At 38.6% G+C, this 24,798-nt stretch overlaps 1 protein-coding gene across 1 annotated transcript in view; it reads left to right on the forward strand.

Annotated features, from left to right (window-relative positions):
* Window positions 1–24,798, forward strand: part of LOC127438934 (apoptosis-stimulating of p53 protein 2-like) — a 45,035-nt gene that overhangs the window by 5,529 nt on the left and 14,708 nt on the right. The window contains exons 2-6 of the mRNA XM_051694846.1: window positions 18,056–18,197; window positions 18,921–19,034; window positions 23,944–24,020; window positions 24,168–24,269; window positions 24,475–24,652. Coding sequence (XP_051550806.1) covers window positions 18,056–18,197; window positions 18,921–19,034; window positions 23,944–24,020; window positions 24,168–24,269; window positions 24,475–24,652 — 613 coding nt within the window. The remainder of the gene's footprint in view (window positions 1–18,055; window positions 18,198–18,920; window positions 19,035–23,943; window positions 24,021–24,167; window positions 24,270–24,474; window positions 24,653–24,798) is intronic.

Genomic DNA, 24,798 nt, shown 5'->3' on the forward strand with positions numbered 1-24,798 from the left:
GATAAAGTTTGACACACCTTTAAATTGGATGTCTTTATCTACTACATAGTAACATTGAAATATATACAAGACAATGTATTTACTGTGTAACTACATGTTCTGCAAAATTCTCTCATGATACATATTTGTTGCTACTGAGGTTGAGGTTTGGGTAGGTTTAGGAGTAGGAGTAGGGTTAGGGGTTAGAGGTGTGAATCTTCATTGGCCTCACGATTCGATTACGATTCAAAGGGTAATGATTTGATTATAAAACAATTCTCGATGCATCACGATGCATCTTGTCCTTCAATTTCTTTCTTTTTTCAGTTTCTTCAAAATGTATTTTTTACTCTCTATTTTTTCCCTTTCAGCTTTTTATTTAACAGCTGTTTTAAAATGCCTTTTCATTATGAGCTGTGAACAAAACATGGAACATCCTTAAGATTAAATAAATGGTTCTATAGTTTAAAAGATTATCTCAGTTTTTCAGTTTCTTTCTTTAGAACCTTATAAAAATCTCTTAAAAGCACAAGAAAAAAATATTGGTTCTCCATCAAAACACACTGAATACTATTACTTCAACATTATTATTATTATTATTGTTATTATTATTATTATTTTTTTTTTAAGCATTGTAAATCATTTAATAGTATTTCATTATTATTTAAAATAATCTATGCCATGCTATTCATTTGAATTTTTAACCACAACTGGAAGTTGCTGGTCCAGGATGAGAGATATATCTGCTAATATGAGAGTGCAGTTGTCATCTTATCCTCACCTGCACAGGTGATAGTAAAGCGGTTTAAATAGCGCAGTTGTTGCTTCAGAAATGTATAGAGTGTCTCGTATGCACTGTCGTTTGCTCTGCGAGTAGAAGATTGCACGACCCTGTCGCAAAAGCTATGATGTTTTTCAAACCTTTATCATCAGGTGTGCGCACTGTCCTGACAAGCGAGTGACCGGCAATAAAGCAAAAGCCAACGAAATGGAGAACGTGCAAGAGTAGAGAAAGGCATTGGAAATTTGTTTTTAATGAAAACATCACCAACATTTCCCGAACCGCTTCCTCGTCATTATTTTCTTCTGTGTTTTCCCCTGTTGTGTGCAAATCAGTGCAATAATGAGTGCAAGCTCGTCATTCATGTTGTTTGTTGGCCTGTTATCACGAATAAACTCTCCCGTTGCTATGTGCGTGGGATTGTGAAAGAATTTCGTGATCGTTGTTTCATTCGGGCACAAATGGTAATGTGTTTGATACAGCTGGTCTGCAAACAAACGTGTTTGTTCACTTGACTTTAGTGTATGCACTTAACTCGCGTCTTTGTTTCTACATCTGTCTTTGGCGTGCGCCACTGCTCTGCCATGATTTAAACTGAACTCAGAATCGATTCTGATTCTTTTGAGAATCGATTCAGAATCGTTTGAGTATGAATCGCGATGCATCGCTGAAATTATTTTTCTTGTTAGAGTTAGGTTTTAGGGTAAGGATTGGGTTAGGGTTAGGTTTTTGGTTGGCATAAGTGTAAGAGTGTAACTACATATGTAATTAAATGCAGGTACTCTAAAAGTAAGTACAATGCAACAACACGCATGCACTTAATAAGTACGTTGTATCAAATGGTTAAGTACATAGTAGTTAAAAACATATAAAATAAAGTGGGACCATAAAATGTATATGAATGTATTAGAGAAAGTAAATATCTTAGGTGCTGTAACTGATCTCCATTTCTTTGAAGTGTTTCACCATTTAATCATTTTTTTGCCTTCACCAGTTCATTTTGGTTGGCCCTGCGCATGACAAATAAATTTTTTGTAAGCACAGATATTACATAATATAATTCACATTCACAAAATAAAATAAAATTCATATTTTCACAAAGTACGATTCACAAATGAAAAATACATTGCTCAAAGTCTGTTCTGATACAGAGTAATGCAATACAATAGAATACAATACAACACAGTTGTACGATAAAAATGGACATGAATGAGACAATTGTTGACACAGAGTGTAGAGCTATAATATTTATGTGGATGGTATAGCTCAGATTTCTTGGAAGAATTTTGAAGATATTTGAGTTCATATTTAGATCTCTGACATTTGTGTGCAGACTTTGGTATCTTGGCAAATCTGAAAACAGTTGGAGACATTGTTGAATCTTTTGTGACTCTAGAGTATTTCATGTCAACTACCCATACACTGTGAAGTCTCTTGAACATTCCATGAATTTCCAATATTAAAATGAGCAGGCCAGTGTGTATCAGCAAATGGTAAACGCCAATATGTTTGCCTATTCAAATCCATTACATCACTTGTGGTATCTTGGGGCAACATAAACAGTGGCCTGTTGCAAAATATTGACATACTGCATTACTTTAATCCTAAAGCTTTTCCCCATGCCCTGGGACAGGATAACGTTATATTCTGTCAAGAATTCTCAGGACTTTTACACTTGGGATTGACTGTGGAATACCCCCCGGGACTGTGGAATACCCACCAATGGCAAAAGGGCTTTTCGATAACCTTTTTTTTTTTAACCAAACACTGATTCCAAACCACTTCTCATTTAGACCGATGCCCTGCTTAAAATCATTTGCAGGAGGACCCAAGGAAAAAGCATTAACATAGATAGATGGATAGGCAGAGAGAATGATAGGTTCCAGCATTGCTTCATATATCATGAAAAAAATAAACACTTTTTCAACATCATGATATACATTCTGTCTAGAATTACACTATTAACATCACACAAATTAACATCTCCATTATAAGGGAAAAAGTACATACTTTAAGGGGTTTGTGGTTTATAAGTAGACGTGAGGCAATATGCTCTGTCCATAATTCGATATGGACCTTCTAAGAGCTCATCTTATAAACCATAAACCAGAGACAAATGAAGTTAGTCTCTAGCATCGTTTTAGATGCATGTATTTTGCGATATAAGGACATTAGATGAAGATATGCATTAAGGGAAGATTAATGAAATGCCATTTACAGCATGATTCTCAAAGGGCCGTTCGTTCAATAAAGGCTTTAATTGATCAGTCCAAGAGAGATAAAATGGTAATTCTAGCAGTCAATTTAATCTTGTATACAAGAGAAATATAATACCCTGTCTTACTTAAATAGCAAGGCTCTGGACTAAAAAACAATTACCTAAAATGAAACAATTTGGAGCCAGATGGCTTTTTATAATTGCCAAATTATTGATTTGCTCGATATAGACATCGATCTTCATGCTTCGATTAAGTTTACCTATAGGCAATAAATGCGCCACTAGCTACACAAATTGGACTTGCAAAGAATATGACTGTTTTAGACAGGTTTTCTAAAAAAAAATTCTAAATACTCTCCCCAACTTTCATTGAGTCAACTCAGAGTTTTCTGATTGGCTAACACATGCAGGGCATGGTCAGATTCTTTTTAGCTGTTTACAGGGCCTAGAGCTGTCACAGAAACAAGTGTGATTTTTTTTTTTTTTTTTTTTTTTCCCCAGGACAATTATTTTACGTATATCTGTCATGTAGTGGGGACATAATTTGCATGACTTTCCAAAAAATTGCTTACTTCTGTAGGGATAATTGTTCATGGTTACATGGCAGTGGTCAAAGTTCCACTGCGAAATGCGTACATTTTATTTACACTTTGTCATTTTTAAAAGATAAACTAGTGGACATTTGCAGACGTCTATATAGTATAGAGTAGTGCATTAGTTCATTGACTGCAAAGTCTCTTCGGCTTTTACCAACATGTAAAAGTATGTTTTTTTAAATAAAAAAACAATAGAGTAAAGTTGGATTTACACGGGACGCGGTGGGCGGCAGGCTTTGCTTGCGATCTTACCGCTTCTCGTTTGTACAGGCGTTTTCCATGCACACGAGAAGCGGTGCGAAACGTGCCAGTAGAAGTGCAATAATGCCACCCACTGCTTCAGCTCAGTTACTGCATCTATAAGGCGATAACTAAATTAGAGGTGTAACGGTTCGAATTTCTCACGGTTGGTTTGTATCACGGTTTAAGGGTCATGGTTTCGATACGGTTCAGTATTTGCTTGTTAAAAAAAAAAAAGAATGAATATATATATATATATTACTGCCAAATCCAAAGAATTATCTATTGATAAACACTTCAACAGGTTTGCCCTTAAATAAAAATCATTGTTTACAACAGTAACCATAGTTTAAGCATGGCATTTGTAGTAAAATCATAGTAACCACAATATAAACATGGTTACTGTATAGAAACTACAGTACTACTGTTATAAAACCATTGTTAATTGTATAAAAACCATGATTTCTGCTTAGAAAACCATGGTGACAGCAGTCATGATTACTACAATATTACTATAGTAAAACCATGGTTAATTTTTGTCAGGGTCCTTAACTAAAAAAACTAAAATAATTTCTCTAAATACTAAATCAACATTTTAACTTAATACCTGCACTAATACGCTACATGCATCAACATGAAGTGCACTTCAAACTCATCTCAACATATTCAATATTCGGAAGCTGTACATCACTATAGAAGGAATAACCTTGCTATTAGAATACATATGAGAAGGGATGTTGTGATAATGCTGCTTGAGTATTTTAATCATACATGGAAATCCCACATGAACACCCCAAGCACTTTAGTTATTGTTTCATGTCTGTCCAAATTAGCACTGAGTGCCTGCTTAAAAATGGAAGGGAGTGTGTGCAGTTTCAGCTCACTTTCGGCTCTTTCCCTGGGTGATGAATCATGTATCTATGTATTACTATAATGGCATCTTATTGCCATTAATCAAAGCGCATTATTGAAGCTCGTGATAGATTACAGCCATGCAAGGAAACAGGAAGAATTGTGTGCGCGCTGAAACACGTGAAACACGGGTGGAGCATATCCATTTACAGATCCATTCAGGTGCAGTTTGTAACTGTGCTGTTTGAAGCTTTGTTTTCTTGACAAAAACTTGTGCTCCAGATGCATCGTTAAACGTGAGTTGAACCAACCGTGGTGCCAATGCTTCCCGAACTGTGGGTGGCGAGTCGTACAGTTCGGTTTTTTACCGAGAACCGTTACACCCCTACTGTAAATATTGTATTAGTTTTCATGTGTGATTGCATTTAAATGAAATGCCACTTATTTTTTCATAAAATGTTTTATAACTATATTGTAATAAGTTATTTTTATATTAATGTAAAATTATAGTATCAAGGCTAAACAATATAATTGTAGATATTGATGGCATCTTGCCACCTGTCAACACATTTGATGAGTTTTGTTTTTAACGACTAAAGAAACGGACTGCATGTTACTTTATACAGTTGAAGTCAGAAGTTTACATACACCTTAGCCAAATACATTTAAACTCAGTTTTTCACAATTCCTGACATTTAATCGTAGAAAACATTCCCTGTCTTAGGTCAGTTAGGATCACTACTTTATTTTAAGAATGTGAAATTTCAGAATAATAGTAGAGAGAATGATTTATTTCAGCATTTATTTCTTTCATCACATTCCCAGTGGGTCAGAAGTTTACATACGCTTTGCTAGTATTTGGTAGCATTGCTTTAAATTGTTTAACTTGGGTCAAACGTTTTGGGTAGCCTTCCACATGCTTCTCACAATAAGTTGCTGGAATTTTGGCACAATCCTCCAGACAGAACTGGTGTAACTGAATCAGGTTTGTAGGCCTCCTTACTCACACATGCTTTTTCAGTTTTGCCCACAAATTTTATATCAGATTGAGGTCAGGGCTTTGTGATGGCCACTCCAATACCTTGACTTTGTTGTCCTTAAGCCATTTTGCCACAACTTTGGAGGTATGCTTGGAGTCATTGTCCATTGGGAAGACCCATTTGTGACCAAGCTTTAACTTCCTGGCTGATGTCTTGAGATATTGCTTCAATATATCCACATAATTTTCCTTCCACATGATGCCATCTATTTTGTGAAGTGCACCAATCCCTCCTGCAGCAAAACACCCCCACAACATGATGCTGTAAACCCCATGCTTCATGGTTGGGATGGTGTTCTTTGGCTTGCAAGCCTCACCCTTTTTCCTCCAAACATAACGATGGTCATTATGGCCAAACAGTTCAATTTTTGTTTCATCAGATCAGAGGATATTTCTCCAAAAAGTAAAATCTTTGTCCCCATGTGCACTTGCAAACTGTAGTCTGGCTTTTTTATGGCAGTTTTGGAGCAGTAGTTTCTTCCTTGCTGAGCAGCCTTTCAGGTTATGTCGATATAGGTCTCATTTTACTGTGGATATAGATACTTGTCTACCTGTTTACTGCAGCAACTTCACAAGGTCATTTGCTGTTGTTCTGGGATTGATTTGCACTTTTCGCACCAAACTGCATTCATTTATAGGAGACAGAATGTGTCTCCTTCCTGAGCGATATGATGGCTGTGTGGTCCCATGGTGTTTATACTTGCATACTATTGTATGTACAGATGCATGTGGTACCTTCAGGTGTTAGGAAATTGCTCCCAAGGATGAACCAGACTTGTGGAGGTCCACAATTCTTTTTCTAAGGTCTTGGCTGAGTTCTTTTGATTTTCCAGTGATGTCAAGCAAAGAGGCACTGAGTTTGAAGGTAGGCCTTAAAATACATCCACACGTACACCTCCAAATTCAGTGCAACTCCTATCAGAAGCTAACTGGCTAATTGTCTAAAGGCTTGACATCATTTTCTGGAATTTTCCAAGCTGCTTAAAGGCACAGTTAACTTAGCGTATGTAAACTTCTGACCCACTTGAATTGTCAATTAAAAGTTAAACAGTCTATCTGTAAACAATTGTTGGACCAATTACTCGTGTCATGCACAAAGTAGATGTCCTAAACGACTTGCCAAAACTATAGTTTGCTAATATTAAATCTGTGGAGTGGTTAAAAAATGAGTTTTAATGACTTCAACCTAAGTGTATGTAAACTTCTGACTTCAGTTGTATTTTTATTGGCAAATTGGTATAGTATAAATAACATCACATCAATAATTAAAATGGGAGGCTACAAATGAACTTTCAAAATCCACAAAACACTGTGCCAATAACCCGCCTGGGAAATAGTATTTTCTGTTTATCTAAAGTTGATGTTTCAGATGCCTATTGCAGAAGAGAAAATTAAAGTATAGGTCCATGGCCCATTTGTATACATTACACAGTCGTCTATTTTCCAGACATAAGACATACATGTTTCCGTAGTCTATTTTCACCTAGTACACCGACTCATCCACTCACAGCTTTCCATGAGGCTGTTTATTTGTTGAAACGTAATTTGTAAGGAGGAAATTCAGCATCAGCGAGTATATTCGTCTCCATGTTGTTTTTGACTACATAAAAGTTAAATGTTGTTTGATTGGTTGTGAATAAATTCTGCTCTGATTGGTTAGTGGCAAGATAGAATATTTTTATCTTGCGTGGTGTGCACCGCAAGCAGTCATGCACAATAAAGCGGAAGGTTTCTCGTGAACGAGCTTGGAAAGCGGCGCTGCTTCGACTGCCACATCCGTTTTGCTGCCTATCACTCACTGAAAATGTATAGGGAAAGTGTGTTGACCGCATCATGTGTAAAACCGCCTTTTCATCTCTTCACCAAATTAAATTACATTTGATGAAGGCAAATGTGTTTCCATCCGAGTATTTTTTATGTGAATTTTGGGATGTCGCAATAAAATAAAATAAAAATGCTGCAACATAAAATTCACGAAGCAAATAAAATTTCCAAAAATGCATCCAAAATAGACTTTGATAGAAAAACATTTACGGAATATATTCTTAGATGCGCATCAAAAAAGTAATGTGACTGAATCATTTGCTCATAACTGGATAAACTAAGGAACCAATATCATCACACAACATTTCAAATATTACCATGGTCATTCTGAAATGCTGGAGCCAAAGCCTGTTATCAAAATGATTGGCTAGAATGACACATTGCCCCTCTCAGACATAAGACATCTGCCGCCGATCGCTAACATACATGAAGTTAGTCAGAGTATTTTAAACCAGAAGTAATTTATTACACTTGATTAAGAGCCACAGCGGCTTCCCCAGTGGCTACAACTTCCATTTTATTTTGCACCAATTTCCCTGGAAGTGGCTATTTTGTTCTCTTGAACACATGGGTTGGAAACACTGCTTTATTCACAAATTATTTTGTAATATTCAGTTCCATCACAACTTTGATGGAAACCTGATCATTGACACAAATTAATTTTTATCACATTTCTTTCACCCTTTTCGTAGTATGGAACCCTTATCAGGACAAATTTTTACTGACCCTTTCAGATCAACTGCATTCCTGAACCTTGTCAACCATTAATTCATACATACCTGCAGCAAGACAGTGGACGTGGATGAAAGTGTCTTACCAGTCATGTGCACATCCAAAGGCAGATTAAACTTGAATGTGTATGTGTGTTAAAGCCTCTTAAACCCTTATCGCACAGCTGTGTGTGATGAGTGTCACAGCTCTGGATATTACACAGATCATGAAATACTGATCACTGCATTTAGATACGTCAAGAGCTATTTTAAAAGGTCTTCTGTTTAATGACAGCTTTTTTGACGTATGTTCTGAGATTATATAGTGTCAGAATCCTCCAGAATCTAAATTTGAAAAAGTTTATATGAAATTCATGGTCTTGGGGAGAGAAAGACCTGGTGTAATCGGGTTGGTAAATTCAAGTTTTTAGTATTCGAGTGGTGGTTTTTGGGTCACAAATTCAGCTGGTAAAATTCGGTTGGGAAATTAAGGCTGTAGAAATTGCCAGCACCATTTTGGTTAGTAAAAAAAAAGTTCACATGCTTTTCTGAAATAATTTGGGCTGGGCCAATTAAAAAAACAAACGGTTTGGTTTGAATGTCAAGCCACAAAAGAGATGCAAAATCAATCGACAAATTTGTAAAAATGGTATTCATTTAACAGTAAATAACATTAAAAGGAATGAAAAAATATTCAAGTGGAATCTCTTTAATATCTAAATCATTTCTGCTAGACAGCGTTGACTTTAAGCTCAGTCACGAAATGCTACATGGCGCAAGCTATAGGTCATTTGAACATGTAATCTGTTAGTCAATCGATTCACGTACTTCATGACCCAATCCAATTGGTCCTTTGACTTGTAATCTGTTAGCCAATTAACACGTGTACTCCCTCTTTGTCTAGCATTTAACCCTTTAAAGCCTGAGCCCAAAATTCAGAAAATTCCATTCTGTGCCAGAATATGATATTCATATCCATATTCATATTATATTCATATTCATATAACATCACACACCTGAACTGTATATACCATATTGAAGAGAAGAACTAGGGCTCTCAAATGATATAAATATATGTATGATTATTTAAGGCTAATCATCCTTTATCAATAAGATTTCACACAGCAATTGTTACAAAAATCTTCTCTGGCCACCATACTTCATCAGACAACTGCATTTTCAACCATTTAATTACAAGCTAGAGGGAAACTTAGAGTGTATGAAATATACATAATTTTGTAGGCAATGTAGAATAGCAGACAGCTTAGAAATATAATCTATTGTTTAAAAGTGATGCCCATTCTAGTTATTAGTGGGAAAACAGAATAAAACAAACATTTAGAATGTTAAGATACATTTCACATGACCACTCCTCAAATACTCCTTTTGAGCACCTGCAATAATAAATTGAGATTGCATCTGAAATTGATGGACACACACTGAAATATACATTTTATGTTCAATAAAACACACACTTTATTGAATTTGAACATTAGAATTACACACGAATTAGACAGCAAAACATACAAAATCAAACTTTCGAACTATCTACAGTAAATACATTTTTAATAATGAGTGCAGGAACAGAATATATATAAATTCATAAATACTCAACAACTGCAATTACTGTGGAGAGAAGAGAGGGATAAAAGAGGGGAGGGGGAGGACAACAACACCAGTAAACACGGCCCAACCTAGACCTCTTCGCGAAACTGGTCACACTCAGCTGAGTGCCAAGACTGAAAATGGTTCCTATCGCGAACCAAGCAAAGTCTTTTGCCATTACATTCCGGTGCGCAACAAGGTACTTTAGTTTTATTTTCAGTCCTACTTTCCAATAGCATAGCCAACATCTCTAAGAGGACTCTTCAAATTTAGGGACATGGGCTGTGTGGAGTGATGACGAAGGAGATACTATGGGCTTTAGTGTATGCAAAGGGAAACTTGCGTGAATATCGATACCTCCCTGCTGACGAGCCATGTTTTCTCTGAAATCTATCTGGGTTAAGTTCACCGGTCTACGCTCATCCCCTGGTGCTGCATGAATGTGTTACCATTCCTTAAACAATATGAAACTATTGACGACGGCAATGTCTATGAAGTGGAAAAAAAAGAGTCTTCCACCACTAGAGTTTTTTTGTAGGACGTCATAAGATTTTATCATTTGGTCTGACCTATCAACACCATCCATGTTTTTGTTGTAATCGCTGATGACAGTGGGCTGGAGGGCTACTTCTTTTGTCCAGTCGCCATCATTTTTTACAAACCTAGTAATTTCGGTTGAGCCATTTGCATTGTGGAAATTGGAGAGGCATGTAACTGCACGCGTGTCCTTCCACTGAATTACAAGTATATTCCCCTCATTCCTACACCACCTCATATCCCCACGAGCTGTCTTGCGTTCCCATCTTTTTATGACTTTGAATTCTGCAGGAAACAGTTTACGATTCACCCTGCATGTCCTACAGGCATTAGTTCCCATTTCTAACAACTTAACCATAAGAGCTGGGGACATGTAAAAGTTGTCAAACCAAGCATTGTGGCCCTGGTCTTTGAATGGCTGCAGTAACTATTCAACAACTTTGGTGGCCAAGTCAGTGACACGCCCATCATGACAACCTGTGTAAACATTAAAGTCGAGAGTATACCCCGAGTCTGATGTTGCAATTACCCATAATTTAAAACCCCACCAAGTAGGCTTGCCCTTCATGTATTGTTTAAATCCTGACCGAGCTTTAGACTTGACCATACCAATGCTGCTGGCATTTTTGTTTGAGGTGGTCCATAAGATAATGCAATTTCCTAAGGCGATCCTGATTATCCTCTGTGGTAGGGTCTACAACATGTAAAGCTGCTAAAAGAGCCTTGTAGCGGTCACGCAACATAAATCCCCTCGCCCACGAGCCCTGAAGTGTCTTGGTTCCCCAATGACGATTGGAATCAGGGAGAATTGAAAATCTCATGTGAATAAGCAACACAAGAAATTTGTAAAATTCATCGGGGGTCACCTCCATCCAAGATCCTTGGTAGCTGGAATATGACGGACAGTTTAGGACGAGCTCCCACCCTGATGGTTTGTAAAGCTGCATATCTCAGCAACTGCAGCCTGAGTAAAAAACAGCATGAAAAAGTCAATTTCTCGCAACATCACATTGGAGGTTGACCGCACAGCCTGACGCACGCTACCTAAGTCAATACCGAATGGACGGCTAGGCTTAAATGGGAGAGGTTTTCGTGCCTGTGTATCGATGTCAGAGTACAAGGGATAAGAAACAAAGTCAAGGAAGCGTTTACGCATTCTAGCTGACTTGGGACCTGTGCGAGAATGGCTAGCCATACCCAAAATAATAAGAGTAACAGTGTTAGTGTTACTGTGAGTATCAGTCATATGAGAAATAGAAACAAACAATACATACAGATTCATATATACCCATTTGATGGTCTTGGCTGGGGATCAGGTTCCATCTTATCCTCCATCTCCTCGTGGTCTGGGTCTTCCTGCAGTAGTTCCTGGTTCAGCAGATCTTCCTCCTGTGTGCTCATGCCCTCATGAGCAATGTCCTCTTTTGCTATGAACCTAAGCTCATCAGCAGTCAGCTGCTTCCTCCTCTTGAGAGTGCTCAGCAGGGAGCCATAGTCTCTATCCATCTCTACAACAGAAAAAAATTACACAGTTGGTAGCCAGCAGTGTGTTCGTCACAAATCTGTACACTGAATAGTCACCAAAGGCTTGCAGACTAACCAGATTGTCCAAATGCAGACAGTCCTCTCACACTTTCCTTGTGAACAGGAAGCTATACACAATCTAAATCATGTCTGTGTGATGGATGGGTAAGGCTATCTGCTAAATTATAGAAAGATACACTCACAGAAATATTTAAGCCTATTTGTAAGATTTATGTAATTTAATTGCATATAAAATTTCCATTCATTTGCATTACATAGTTTTAATATAAACAAACTAAAACTATGTAATGCAAATGAATTTTTTATTTATTAATAATTTATTTATTTATTAAATAATATTTTTTTAATTATTATTATTACAAGGGAAAATCAACAAACTAGATAACTTATCTAACTAGCAGGCCAGTTTCCAGGCAGGTCTGAATAGCTTCAAAAAAAAAAAAAAAAAATAGAAAAAAAAAAAAAGACCTGAACAGCATCTGCTCTCTGCCTCACATTAGTTCAGGCAGATTTTTCACAAGCGACAAAATTGGCCAAAAAACTTACTGATATTTAGCTAAAAATTTACATAGTATTGCTAGCTAATGTTTATTTAGCAAGTTTCACAGAAATTTGCTTAAAAATAGAGGCTAGCTGCCTGTCCGATGAACGCCAACGGTCATGTCATTATTTCCAGAAATAACTAGCATTACTCCTACAAATAAATGCTTCGTAACTAAAATGTTTTGACTTTCAATAGACAATATTGACAACACCTGTTAAATAACTTGTCTTACCTCGAAAGATCACCTCAGTTTTCAATTTAAAGCAGTAAGTCCAACACTGGAGGTAATCTCCCGGTGTATCCTCTCTGGCTCCGCTTAGGCAAATGGAGGATGACGCTGATGACAATACATTTATTATTCACGCCCAGTAACCCCTAAACCAATCATATGTGCGTTTAGCTGATATTGTCATGAGTATCTGCCAGTTTTCAGAAATAAAATCGGTGATTGGACGGCGAAGATATTGAGACAGGAACCATGGGAATAATTGTTCCCAAATTTGAACGCTAAATTGCTAAATTGGTTAAATTGCCTAAATTGTTGTTTGCAGGTTTCACTGCAGTGCGCTACGAGTTTTCTCACTAAACCCCTCCTCCTTCCCAGCACCACATGGCTAGATTTGCTATAAAGGTATTGTAGATGTCTAACTGTGCAGCAGCAGCATGTCTTATGTTTAAATGTGCAGCATGTTGAATACAATATGTCTGCATATGTGCTAGCAGAAGCAAGTCTTCATACTTGTTCTACAGCAGCAGCCTAAGCAGATCTAGTCAGCCAAGACTTAACCTACTAACTTGTCATATTCATTATAATAGTTAAAAATTTATTCAGAGACTTATTATGACTGAAATGAGATTAAATTGAGAGACATTTAACTTATCATGAATTTGTATTTATGGTAAGATATGTTAGTGAAAATTGAGTTCCCTTCCGATTCAGTTCACCCAACATTGTTGTAAGCACTATGGAGAGGGTCCTTCTACATGAACTTGTTGAAACCCTTAGACAATCAAGCCAATCCTCTGATTGGCAATGGTGTTGCCCCTGTAGGTGCACATTCAGCCAATATAGGTGAGGTGAGCCACCCTCCTCAACACCCCGGTGTCATCTGACGGTCTCTTTGGCAATGCCGAGGAAGGCTCGATTCGAGGCACACAGTGTTTCTCCCCTCTTCCCCAATTCTGTTCATCGGGAACGGGACATTGTTCAAAATGTTGCTTCGGTGAGTATTACTCAAACAAAGATTATTCTCACAAAAGAGAAAAAAGCGCCTATTGTACAAACACGGGGCGCTCACACATTCTCAGAAAAAGGCCATTTCCTCTTCACGTATAATGCAACCCATACATTATGCTCATACGCTTCCCTATGGTGAGTGGCGCTTTAGCTCCTGTAGCCCTCATGGGCATGTCAGACTGGGTGATAAAAAATGATTGAGCACGGTTATACGATTCAGTTTGTACACCTGCCACCTCGCTTCACTGCCATTTTGCATTCTGTGGGCCGACCAGGGTTGTGCACAGAGATTCTCAGTCTCCTCGCAAAAAACACGATAGAGACTGTCCCAGACTTCGACACACACAGCAGGGTTTACAGACTTTATTTTCTTGTTCCAAATAAAGACGGCGTGCTTCGGCCCATTCTAGATCTGAGACCCTTGAATCGCTCGCTAGCGAAGTGCCCATTCAAAATGTTAACTCCGAAACAGATCTTATTGCACATCCATCCTCAGGAATGGTTTGCGTAAAAAAATCTGAAGGGCGCGTACTTTCATATACCAATTGCACCGTGTCACAGGCGGTTTTTGAGATTTGCATTCAAGAGAACTGCATATCAATTCAGAGTCCTTCCTTTCGGTCTGTCTCAGGCTCCCTGCATGTTCGCAAAATGTATCAATGCAGTGCTCGCCCCATTGAAAATGAATAGTGTGGTTATTACTAGCCCATTCAGAGGCACTACTGAGTGAACACAGAGACTTGCTGCTTTGCCATCTGAAAAACCAGGGTCTGAATGTCAACTTGGCGAAAAGCACACTTTTCCCCAGCCAGCAAATCTCCTTTTTAGGAGTTTGTCTAGACTCCATGAGCATGCGTGCGCACCTCACAAACGAGCGCGTATAGACCATTATTCGATGTCTGTCTCGGATCAAACTGGGGAAAACATTGCCACTGAAGTAATTTCAGAGAATGCTGGGTTTTATGGCGGCAGCATACACGTCATACCATCAGGTCTGTTAACGTGAGACCAGTACTGGCTCAAGCAACACGTTCCACATTGCGCCTGGATCCTAGGGCGCATGCGCATTGCGGTGACTCGCCGCTGTCTGGCTGCTCTAGCACCATGGACAGCGCCGGCCTTCTACCAACAGGGTGTTATGCTGGGTCAAATTTTCAGAAAAGTGGTGGACCACAGATGCATCCAGCACAGGTTGGGGCACGGTGTGCGAAGGATGCCCGATTTTCAGCATCTGAGCAGATGCGAAACGGGTGTGGCACATCAACCGCCTAGAAATACTGGCTGTGAATGGCGACATTGTGAATCACCATGTTCTGATTCGTTCGGACAACACAACAGTAGTGGCGTACATAAATCGCCAGGGCAGGCTCCGATCACCACAATTAAAGAGCATGACACAACGCCTCCTCCAATGTAGCGGGTGTCATCTCCTCTCATTGCATGCGACACATGTCCCAGGTTGTCTGAATTTCAGAGTGGATCTTTTGTCACGTCAGGGAGCATTACCAGAGGAATGGAGACTTCATCCTCAGACAGTGATGAGGATTTGGGAAATATTTAGCAAAGCGGAAGTTTACCTTTTCAACTCCATGGAGAACGGCCACTGTCCCCTTTGGTATGACCCCACTGGACGTGGACGTGCTGGCTCACAAATGGCTGGCGAAAAGCAAGGATGCATTTCCCCCAGTGTGCCTCCTTCATTCTGTCATGTGCAAAGTCAGAGTGGACATGGAAACAATTATGTTAATTGCGCCGAAATTGCCCAATCAGTCCTGATTTCTGGATGATGATAAAAATACTAGACAGCCCTCCATGGAAAATACCGCTGAGGAGAGACCTTCTCTCAAGCACAACGCATGATTTGGCATCCACAGTCAGAGCTGTGGAACCTACACGTGTGACCTCTGAATGGAGTACATTGCATGAGCCAGTATTGGCTCATTTTACAGGTTAGAGCACCATCCACGAGATGCCTCTATGCAAGTAAATGGCGCATGTTTGCAAATTGGTGCTCTTCACATGGTAAAGACCTGGTGAATTGCCCCATAGCTGAGATTTTGACATTCCTTCAAGAGCGGCTGGGCACTGGTCTTACCCCATCAATGCTCAAGGTTTATGTAGCAACTATCTCAGCATACCATACCCTGGAGGCTGTCTCGTCGATAGGCAAACATAATCTAGTCATAAAGTTCCTTAGGGGAGCAAGGCCCCTTGCCCTGCTATGGTGCCGAATTGATGCTTAAATCTGGTGCTGAAGGCACTCACAAACTTCGAGCCATTGGAATCTGTTGAACTGTGGGTGCTTTCCTTAAAGGCCGCACTCCTATTGGCTTTGGCCTCGTTTAAACTGGTGGGTGACATGCAGGCGCTGTCGACTGACAGCTCATGCCTGGAGTTTGGTCCAGATTTGTCAAAAGCTACCATTAAACCTAGAAAATGCTATGTGCCTAAGGTTTTATCAACGCCCTTCAAGACTCAGGGGGTTTGGCTGCAAGCCTTCTTTCCCCCACCATTTAATTCAGATGAAGTGCAATCTATGCATATGTTATGCATGCATACATATGTTGAGCGCACCCGTCAGTTTAGGCTGTCGGATCAGCTCTTTATTTGTAATAGAGGATGCACTGTCTCCAAACAAAAGCTCTCTCACTGGATCATTGATGTGATCGACCTTGCTTATGAGTCACAGGGCGCAAATTGCCCTATTGGTGACAAAGCGCATTCAACCAGAGGCATGGCCTCTTCATAGGCGTGGACAAATGGTGTGTCCTTTCAGGACATATGTTTGGCAGCAGGATGGTCCTCACAAAACACGTTCATGAGATTTTATAACCTGGACGTGGCATCCATCTCCTCACAAGTCCTCTCTGTATAGAGTGCTTATTACATTCAAGCGGGTGAGCCCAAGCCAGCCACCTAATAATAAGCTGTTGAAATGCCCCTTTAAGTCATAAGCAATCCCATAAGAAATAAAACCTACTTTTCCAACCATTTTGTGAGAGGGTTAATAAACCATACTGTGCATATCTATATGGTTCATATAGATCCCAGACTACATTAATTTCCATCTGGTGTCCGCCACGTGGGACTATTCATATGCACTTTAATATGACTTATAAGTCATCGGCTTGTGGCCTGTGACTCCTTATGAATATCTCTATTTAGTGGTATAACTCTGTGAGTGTAATGTCACGTTGTGCGGCGTGATGGGATATCATTCTCCATAGTGATTACAGCAATGTCGAGTGAACTGAATCGAAAGGGAACGTCTCCGGTTACACATGTAACCTCGGTTCCCTGAGATGAAGGGAATGAGACTTTGCAAAAGCTGGCCGAACTACTACTTCAGAGTTTCATAATATGAGTCCCTCAGAAAATTCTGAAGAAATGATGACTGTGCGCCCGCTTATATAGGCCGACTGCGCGCCTACAGGAGCGGGGCTCAGACACCATTGCCAATCAGATGATTGGTGTGATTGTATAAGGGCTTCAACAAGGTCATGTTGTAGGACACTCCCCATAGTGCGTACAGCAATGTTTCATTCCCTTCATCTCAGGGAACCGAGGTTACATGTGTAACCGGAGACAATTTACACACATCGACCACAATTTCATCATCTTCCTATGAAAATCCAGAACTGCAGTTCGTGCCAGAATTACAAATGAATTATCTCCTTGCATTCTGACTAATTACCCCATGCTTGTGTTTTATTTCTGGATAAGAACCCTGTTGATGTGACAGCCATCTGTGCAGGCTGCAGTTAAAGTGCCAAGACAGAAATACAGCATTTTGTTTTTTTTCCATGGTCAGCCATTCATTTCGTCACAGCTGTACATGTATATACATGACTACAGTTAACCAGTCACACATTAGATGGTTGAGAGCATTCATAATGGAGCTACCTCCTTTCACCTATACTATAAAAAATTAAGGTTACTCAATGGTTCTTTGCAGCGTAGGTTCGGCAATGAACCATCTTCTTATTAAGAATAAGTTTTGCTGTATATGGTTCTTGAGTTGGCTATGGTTCTTTGTAGATTATAAAAGCCCTTGGGGGTACATTATAGTTTCACCAATGATATTTTCTGGAATTGTATCCCAATTTTTGGCATGTTTTTAGTGTGTTGGCTTAAAGCACTGACAGGTAGATGGTTTTCTGAAAGAACTAGAAAATAAGTTCTAATCTTCAAACCAATGCTGTAAAACCAATTATATGTAAGAGTATATTCAGGCTGTATTTAGTCCAATGATCAACACTGATTAAGTTTCTGCAAAGGAAGCGATCTTAAAATGAGATTGGTGGTGCATTATAACAGCTCCCTGTTGTGTCCTTTTTTAATGCTCCAGATGTTTTTGACCGTGTACCTCAGCAACAGTGACTTCACCGAGCTTCCTATCACACCGGAGACACTGTGTCGAGATGTGGTGGACATGTGTAAAGAGCCGGGGGAGGTGGACTGCTATCTGGCCGAGATGTGGAGAGGATCTGGTATGTGCTGACCAGAGCAGTTTTTGTGTTGTCTTAATAAAGGAATGTTCCGTGTTCAACAAGATAAGCTCAATCGACAGCTTTTGTAGCATAATGTTGATTACCACAGAAAATGGCAACAAAGTTGTAAATTGGATATAACATTACACAGATAAAGTTAGTAAGTGATTTTATCACACTAAAATCATGTTAGCATGTATTATATTTACATCTTGTGGCTATAATTTTGAACAGTGTATTTTAATGTTTATGGACTTCCACCGTAAGTGCCTTGATAGTTGAAATTATTTTTGTGGTAACCAAGATTATGCCACAAATGCATAATCATATATTTGAGCAATACATTTTCAGTGTGTTATTCTGATATGGCTTCACATATAAATCATTTACTCACTGTCATGTCATTGCAAATTGAATGAATGTGAAACACAAAAGGATAATTTTTTAAGAGTCTTTACGCAGCTCTTTGCTGTACAATAAAACCATACAGTGGTTTAGTTTTAGACGGCTGTCAAAAATGGCAGAATTGTTTATTTGTGGGTGAACTAAACCTGCACCAAAGTCAATGCACTTTTAGGACATCATGTACAAATGTACAGAAGGGTGGTTTTGTTGCTGCACCTGTCCATGCGACAGTGACATAAAGGTGCAGTGGTGCATCACTGTAGAATGGAACTTTGCCACCTAATTTGCATCCCCTGCTTCTAATTGGTCCTTACTCAGAGCGTGTGATTGGTGACAGCGAACGAATCGTTGAAGTGCTGCAGCGCTGGGGTCAGCAGAGGGCGGAGGTGCGATTCTTCCTGCGACATGACCGAGCACCCAGACACGATACAGGTGAGGGATAGAGAGATGATACGGGACAGTCTGATTCATCTTGACTGTAAATGTATGGAGGACAATGAGAGCCACTTAAAAATAAAATGGAGAAAAGGTTTTCTCTCAGTGATACTCGTGTGAAAATAAAAACAGTATTGTTAAAAGTGGATGTTAAAAAAAATATGACCTCTCTACAAATGTTTCATTGACAACCATGCTATGTTCAAGGGAGTGTGTCTTGCAATTCAGTCGAAAGTTCATTGGGTGCTCCTATGTGATGAAGTCTTATAACATTTAAAAAACTCTTTAAAAAAAATTATTTGCCAAAAAAACAAATCTAAATTAAACAATTCATACATTTATAAAGGTTTCATTAAACTTTTTGAAACATGAATAAAAATAATCTAAATTATATCAATAGAATTTTGTTTGATTTTGAAAAAATGATTTATCTACATTCTTATTTTTTAACGTATAATTTTGACAGTTGATTCTAATGGACCTTATTTTCTGCGATTCTTTTTTTAAAATTATTTTTTTTTTTTTTTTCTCCCCAATTTGGAATACCCAATTCCCAATGCGCTCTAAGTCCTCGTGGTGGCGTAGTGACTCACCTCAATCTGGGTGGCGGAGGACGAATCTCAGTTGCCTCCGCGTCTGAGATGTCAATCCACGCATCTTATCACGTGGCTTGTTGAGTGCGTTACTGCGGAGACATAGTGCGTGTGGAGGCTTCACGCTATTCTCCGCGGCATCCATGCACAACTCACCACGCGCCCCACCGAGAGCAACACATTATAGCGACCACGAGTAGGTTACCCCATGTGACTCTACCCTTCCTAGAAACCGGGCCAATCAGGTTGCTTAGGAGACCTGGCTGGAGTCACTCAGCACGCCTTGGATTCGAACTCGCGACTCCATGGGTGGTAGTCAGCGTCAGTACTCACTGAGCTACCCAGGCCCCCAATTTTCTGCAATTCTAAATGATCAAAATTTCAAATGAAAACCAAATTAACTATTTCATTTTCACAAAATTTTTGCTAAGTATTTGACGACATTTCTCCCAAATTCCAAATAAACATTTTGTCGTTTAGAGTGTTTCAGACCTCAAATAATGCAAAGAAAACAAGTTCATATTCATTTATAAACAAAACAATACTAATGTTTTAACTTAGGAAGAGTTCAGAAATCAATATTTGGTGGAATAACCCTGATTTTCAATCGCAGCTTTCATGCGTCTTGGCATGCTCTCTACCAGTCTTTCGCAATAGTGTCCTGAAAATAATGTCACATTGTAAAAAATCACAATGTTCCTAAATGTAGGCTTCGTTTTCTTTATGTAAGATATAATTTCATATTTTTTGTCTTGATTTGGGGTTATATATGACCAGGACATTTTGTTGACAGGTTTCGTGAGGATCACTCAAACAGAGTCACCAAATTTTGGCTTTTTATTTTTCTTCATTGTTGGCGTATTTGAAATCTAATTTTAGTTACCAACTCCTTGTATGTCTAATTTTGAAAACTAATTTTGAATAGTCCCATACAAAGATAACAGCAATCAAAGAAATTGGAGGAAGGGTTTGTTCTCAATTCAGGGCTTGTTTATAATTTACCATCTGATGTACTGTATAGTTGGATGGTGATTGGAATATAGATTGGCTCTTTTTTGTGTCAAATCACAGTCCCATTCGATTACATCCTCTCGCCCTCGGCGGTCTGCTGTCATGGCCATGTGGCCATTGCCATTGTAGCGAATGGGCGTGAATGTCATTTCCTTTTATGGGAGACTGTGAATAGAGGGTTGTAAATATGACATGGTTGCGGCTGTGTTGCGGAATGAAAATTTACTGCAGATAGGCATGTTGTGTGGGGAATGCCTAAAGGGCTTTGGAACAAATCAGAAAAGATCTTTATCTTGTGTCAAGTAAACATGTCCACCCAGTTTGAGACGTTGTTGAGATCTCTTCCAAATCTCTTGTGGAGAAACATTAAGTTCCTGGGTTTTAATTTTGAAAAGTCAATATAGAATAGTATTTATTTTTTAAACCGAACAAACTTGAAATGTTTTTTTTTTTTCTTTTTTTTTTTTGCTAGTAAAATAAACATTTTATGAGTAAAAGTTCAACAAACATTAATATATGAATGATAATTAAAACTGAAGTTTTATAAAACTTCACACAACTTACATAGTAACTGTGATGAAAGCTAGCTACTTGTTGTTTTGTTGATTGTTTTCCAAGTTATTTTGACCACAAATGTACCCTGTCATTATCTTTGCTAATTTGTTTACCCAGAGTGTATAAAGTGAATCCTCCCATTTCCCCCGAGAAGTTTAAACATCCCTGTCGTTTGAAACCGTGTGTGCGGTTTCAGATTTCTCTGAGTGACTTTGGTCTTCTTTACCGGACAAAGACTGGCTGTTACACAACAGCGCAAGCGATATCACCCCTGTGTGCATGGCTTTACCTCACAAATGAGTGCCTTATTTTTCTGTCGTGCTTAATTATTTTCAATTACACCCCGCTTGGCTTGCATTAGTTTTGTTTGTCATTTGTTTTCTTGTAGTATGGAGGTAAAACCCTATGCTTGTGTAATCGGTAAGCCCTGATTAGGACCCCTGTGATGTCAGACTATGACCAAGGTCATTTGTTGGCCATTGTTTTGCTCTTAGACTGGTTTATCCGGTAACCCATACAAGCAGCGCTAGCAGTGCCAGTGTTGATGTTATGTAAGTGGGACCCTGGCACCGACAGTCATATGCAGGATAATTGAGCACTTTTGCTCGGACAAACAGGCGTTATGTAATTAGGTTCGCCCCAGTCCTGTTTCAGTCACAAAACCTCAGTTCTTCAGGCTGAATACATTGCACCTGGCCTTCATTGGTTGTATGTTCAAAGTCTAGACTGTTGTGAGCCTTAACTTGGTTCACACAGAGGGTAGGCATAAGTCTGTCTGTTTTGTAAAATGTTTGCAATTTGACAAGGTCTTAATATAGTTTGAATCATTTTTTATATTATTATTTTGTATAGATGTAGTTGTTAAAGGATAGTTTACCCAAATATAAAAAAATCTGTCATCATTTACTCACCCTCATGTCGTTTGAAACCCATATGACTTACTTTCTTACATAAAACACAGAATGAAAAATTCTGAAGAATTTTCACGCAGCTTTTTCCATACAATGGAAGTGAATGGGGGCTGAGGATAAAAAAGACCCATAAAAGTAGTCCATGCGACGTATGTGCCATATTCCAAGTCTTATGAAGCCATTCGATAGCTTTGTGTGACAAACAGACTGAAATGTAAGCTGTAATTCACAGAAAATCTTGACATCACTGTAGATCTAAAATTTCATTCTTGCTTCCACATATTCAAACTTAGAGCGTTGCAGTCGGTTACAAACTTAGGGTGTTGCGATCGGTTACAAACTTAGAATGTTGCGATCGGCGATGTGCACGATGCACGATGTGTATTCAATAAAGTACTCGATTTATTGAGTAATCGTTCAGTTTTTAATATTCAACTAGTAAAAACACAACTTGAATATCATATATTAACTTTCCTTTGTGCCTTTGCCTGCCATAGGCAACAATTAAACTGCCTATGTTTGTGTTATTAAAGGAATAGTTAACCCAAAAATGAGAATTATGTCATTATTTAAAGTTTTCAGAAGACTTGGAATGTATGTGTGAGTGCAAATGTTTGTTTGTTGTTGTTGTTTTTTTTGTTGTTGTTGTTGTTTTTTTTTATCTAAATGTTGTTTATGCATAGTGCTATTTTTTTCATAAGAAAAACATGGTTTGAAGGTTTAACTTAAATTCAAAATTTCAAGTAATCGATTAATCGTTCATCATGTGTTAGAGTATTCAACTACAAAATTATTCAAAATGCCTATCGCTATTTACGAGACATTCTGCATCATTGTCTTAAAGGAATGTTCCGTACAATCTAATTAAGTTCAAACGACAGCATGTGTGGCATAATGTTGAGTACCCAAAAATAATTTCAACCATTTTTAGAATAAAAAAAAGAAGCAAAAAACAAGGTTAGAGTAAGTCACTTACAATGGAAGTGAATGGGGCCAGTCAATTAACATTAAAATATTCACTGTTTCAAAAGTATAGCCACAAGATGTAAATATTATTAGTTTAAATTATTTTAGTTTGATAAAAATTGTTTATTAACGTTATCTGTATAAAGTTATATCCAGTATTACAACTTTGTTGTCATGTAGACATAAAAGCTGGTAAACCCTGTAATCTGGTTAACGGCATAGCGCTGGTAAACCCCTGATTTTATAACACTAAAATCATGTTAAGACATACAGTATAATGTTTACGTCTTGTGGCTATAGTTTTGAAACCTTGTGTATTTTAAGTTTTATAGACTGGCCCCATTCACTTCCATTGTAAGAGCCTCACTGCAACCACAATTTTTTTTGTCAAGCTTTTCTGTGAATAACAACTTAAATAATCAATCTGTTTTTCACTCAAAGCTATCATATGGCTTCATAAGACTTGGAATATAGCACAAAATTCATATGGACTACAGTACATTTATAGGGCTTTTTTTGTCCTCAGTCCACATTCACTTCTATTTGTATGTAAAAAAAAAAAAAAAAAAAAAAAAAATTGTGTGAACATTCTTCAGTATTTCTCATTTATTGTTCCACAGAAGAAAAAGTCATACAGGTTTTGAACAACATGAGGGAGAGTAAAAGATGACAGAATTTTTAGGTGAACTATCCCTGGGGTGGGACAAAGGATCCTGATTATGTTCACTTGTATTTAAATGAATATTGGGTCAGTCCTGATGTCTTTGTGCTTCTGTCTGTGCAAGCTGTTATCTATCACACTATCTGTCATGCTCTCCCATCTTTCTCTCTCTCTCTCTGTCTCTCTCTGTATGTCACTGTGAACTCCAGGAGGTCACAGAGCTGCAGAGCCTCTTATCAGGAGAAATGCTGTAAAGGGGACAGTGGACAGACTCATGGAGAATGGAGTGAGTGTTCAATACCTTGTGGTTCCTGCACAAACGATTGTCACCAAATCTGTTTGTTAGTCTCTTTACAACGACTATTTAACATTGACAGCATTGAGTCCCAATAGATGTTCGCATATAGCTAAAATATTGCTCTAATTTTTCTAGATGGCGCCCCCTCCTATGGACATCACTCTGAGTGAGCTGCAAGAGATGGCGTCACGTCAACAACAACAGATCAATGCACAACAACAGGTCCTGGCCTCTAAGGTACAGTGCCATTGAAAGGAATGGTTCACCCAAAAATTAAAATTCTGTGATAATTTACAGTGCTCACTCTCAACTTCAACCAGCTAAGACCAGCATACCAACTTTTTTTTTTTTACCCCAGTGTAAATGAAAACAGTTAGCCCATTTAATGTCTTATTTAATCTTAAAACGAGTTTGAGTGAGTTGTTGACCTTACACCTCAAAGGAACAGCGACTGCAATTCATGAAGCTGCAGGACCAGCGGAAGCAGCAGCAGCAGATTTCTGACCAGGAAAAACTGCGACAGTTGCGGGAGAATGCTGAAAACCAGGAGGCCAAACTGCGCAGGGTTCGAGCTCTGAAAGGACAAGTGGAACAGAAGCGCATCAGCAACAGCAAACTGGGTCAGAATCAGTCGACTTCAGAGAGTGAAATAGAAAAAAAAACAGACAAAAGAAAAAGGGTAGCATGAATAGGGGAAGTTGAAGACAAAACAAAGTCTACAACAAAAATCCCTTAGATTTACATTAAACAAGGAACATGAGCCATA

The sequence above is a fragment of the Myxocyprinus asiaticus genome, chromosome 50, assembly GCF_019703515.2.
Source record: "Myxocyprinus asiaticus isolate MX2 ecotype Aquarium Trade chromosome 50, UBuf_Myxa_2, whole genome shotgun sequence".
In the NCBI taxonomy this organism is placed as follows: domain Eukaryota; kingdom Metazoa; phylum Chordata; class Actinopteri; order Cypriniformes; family Catostomidae; genus Myxocyprinus; species Myxocyprinus asiaticus.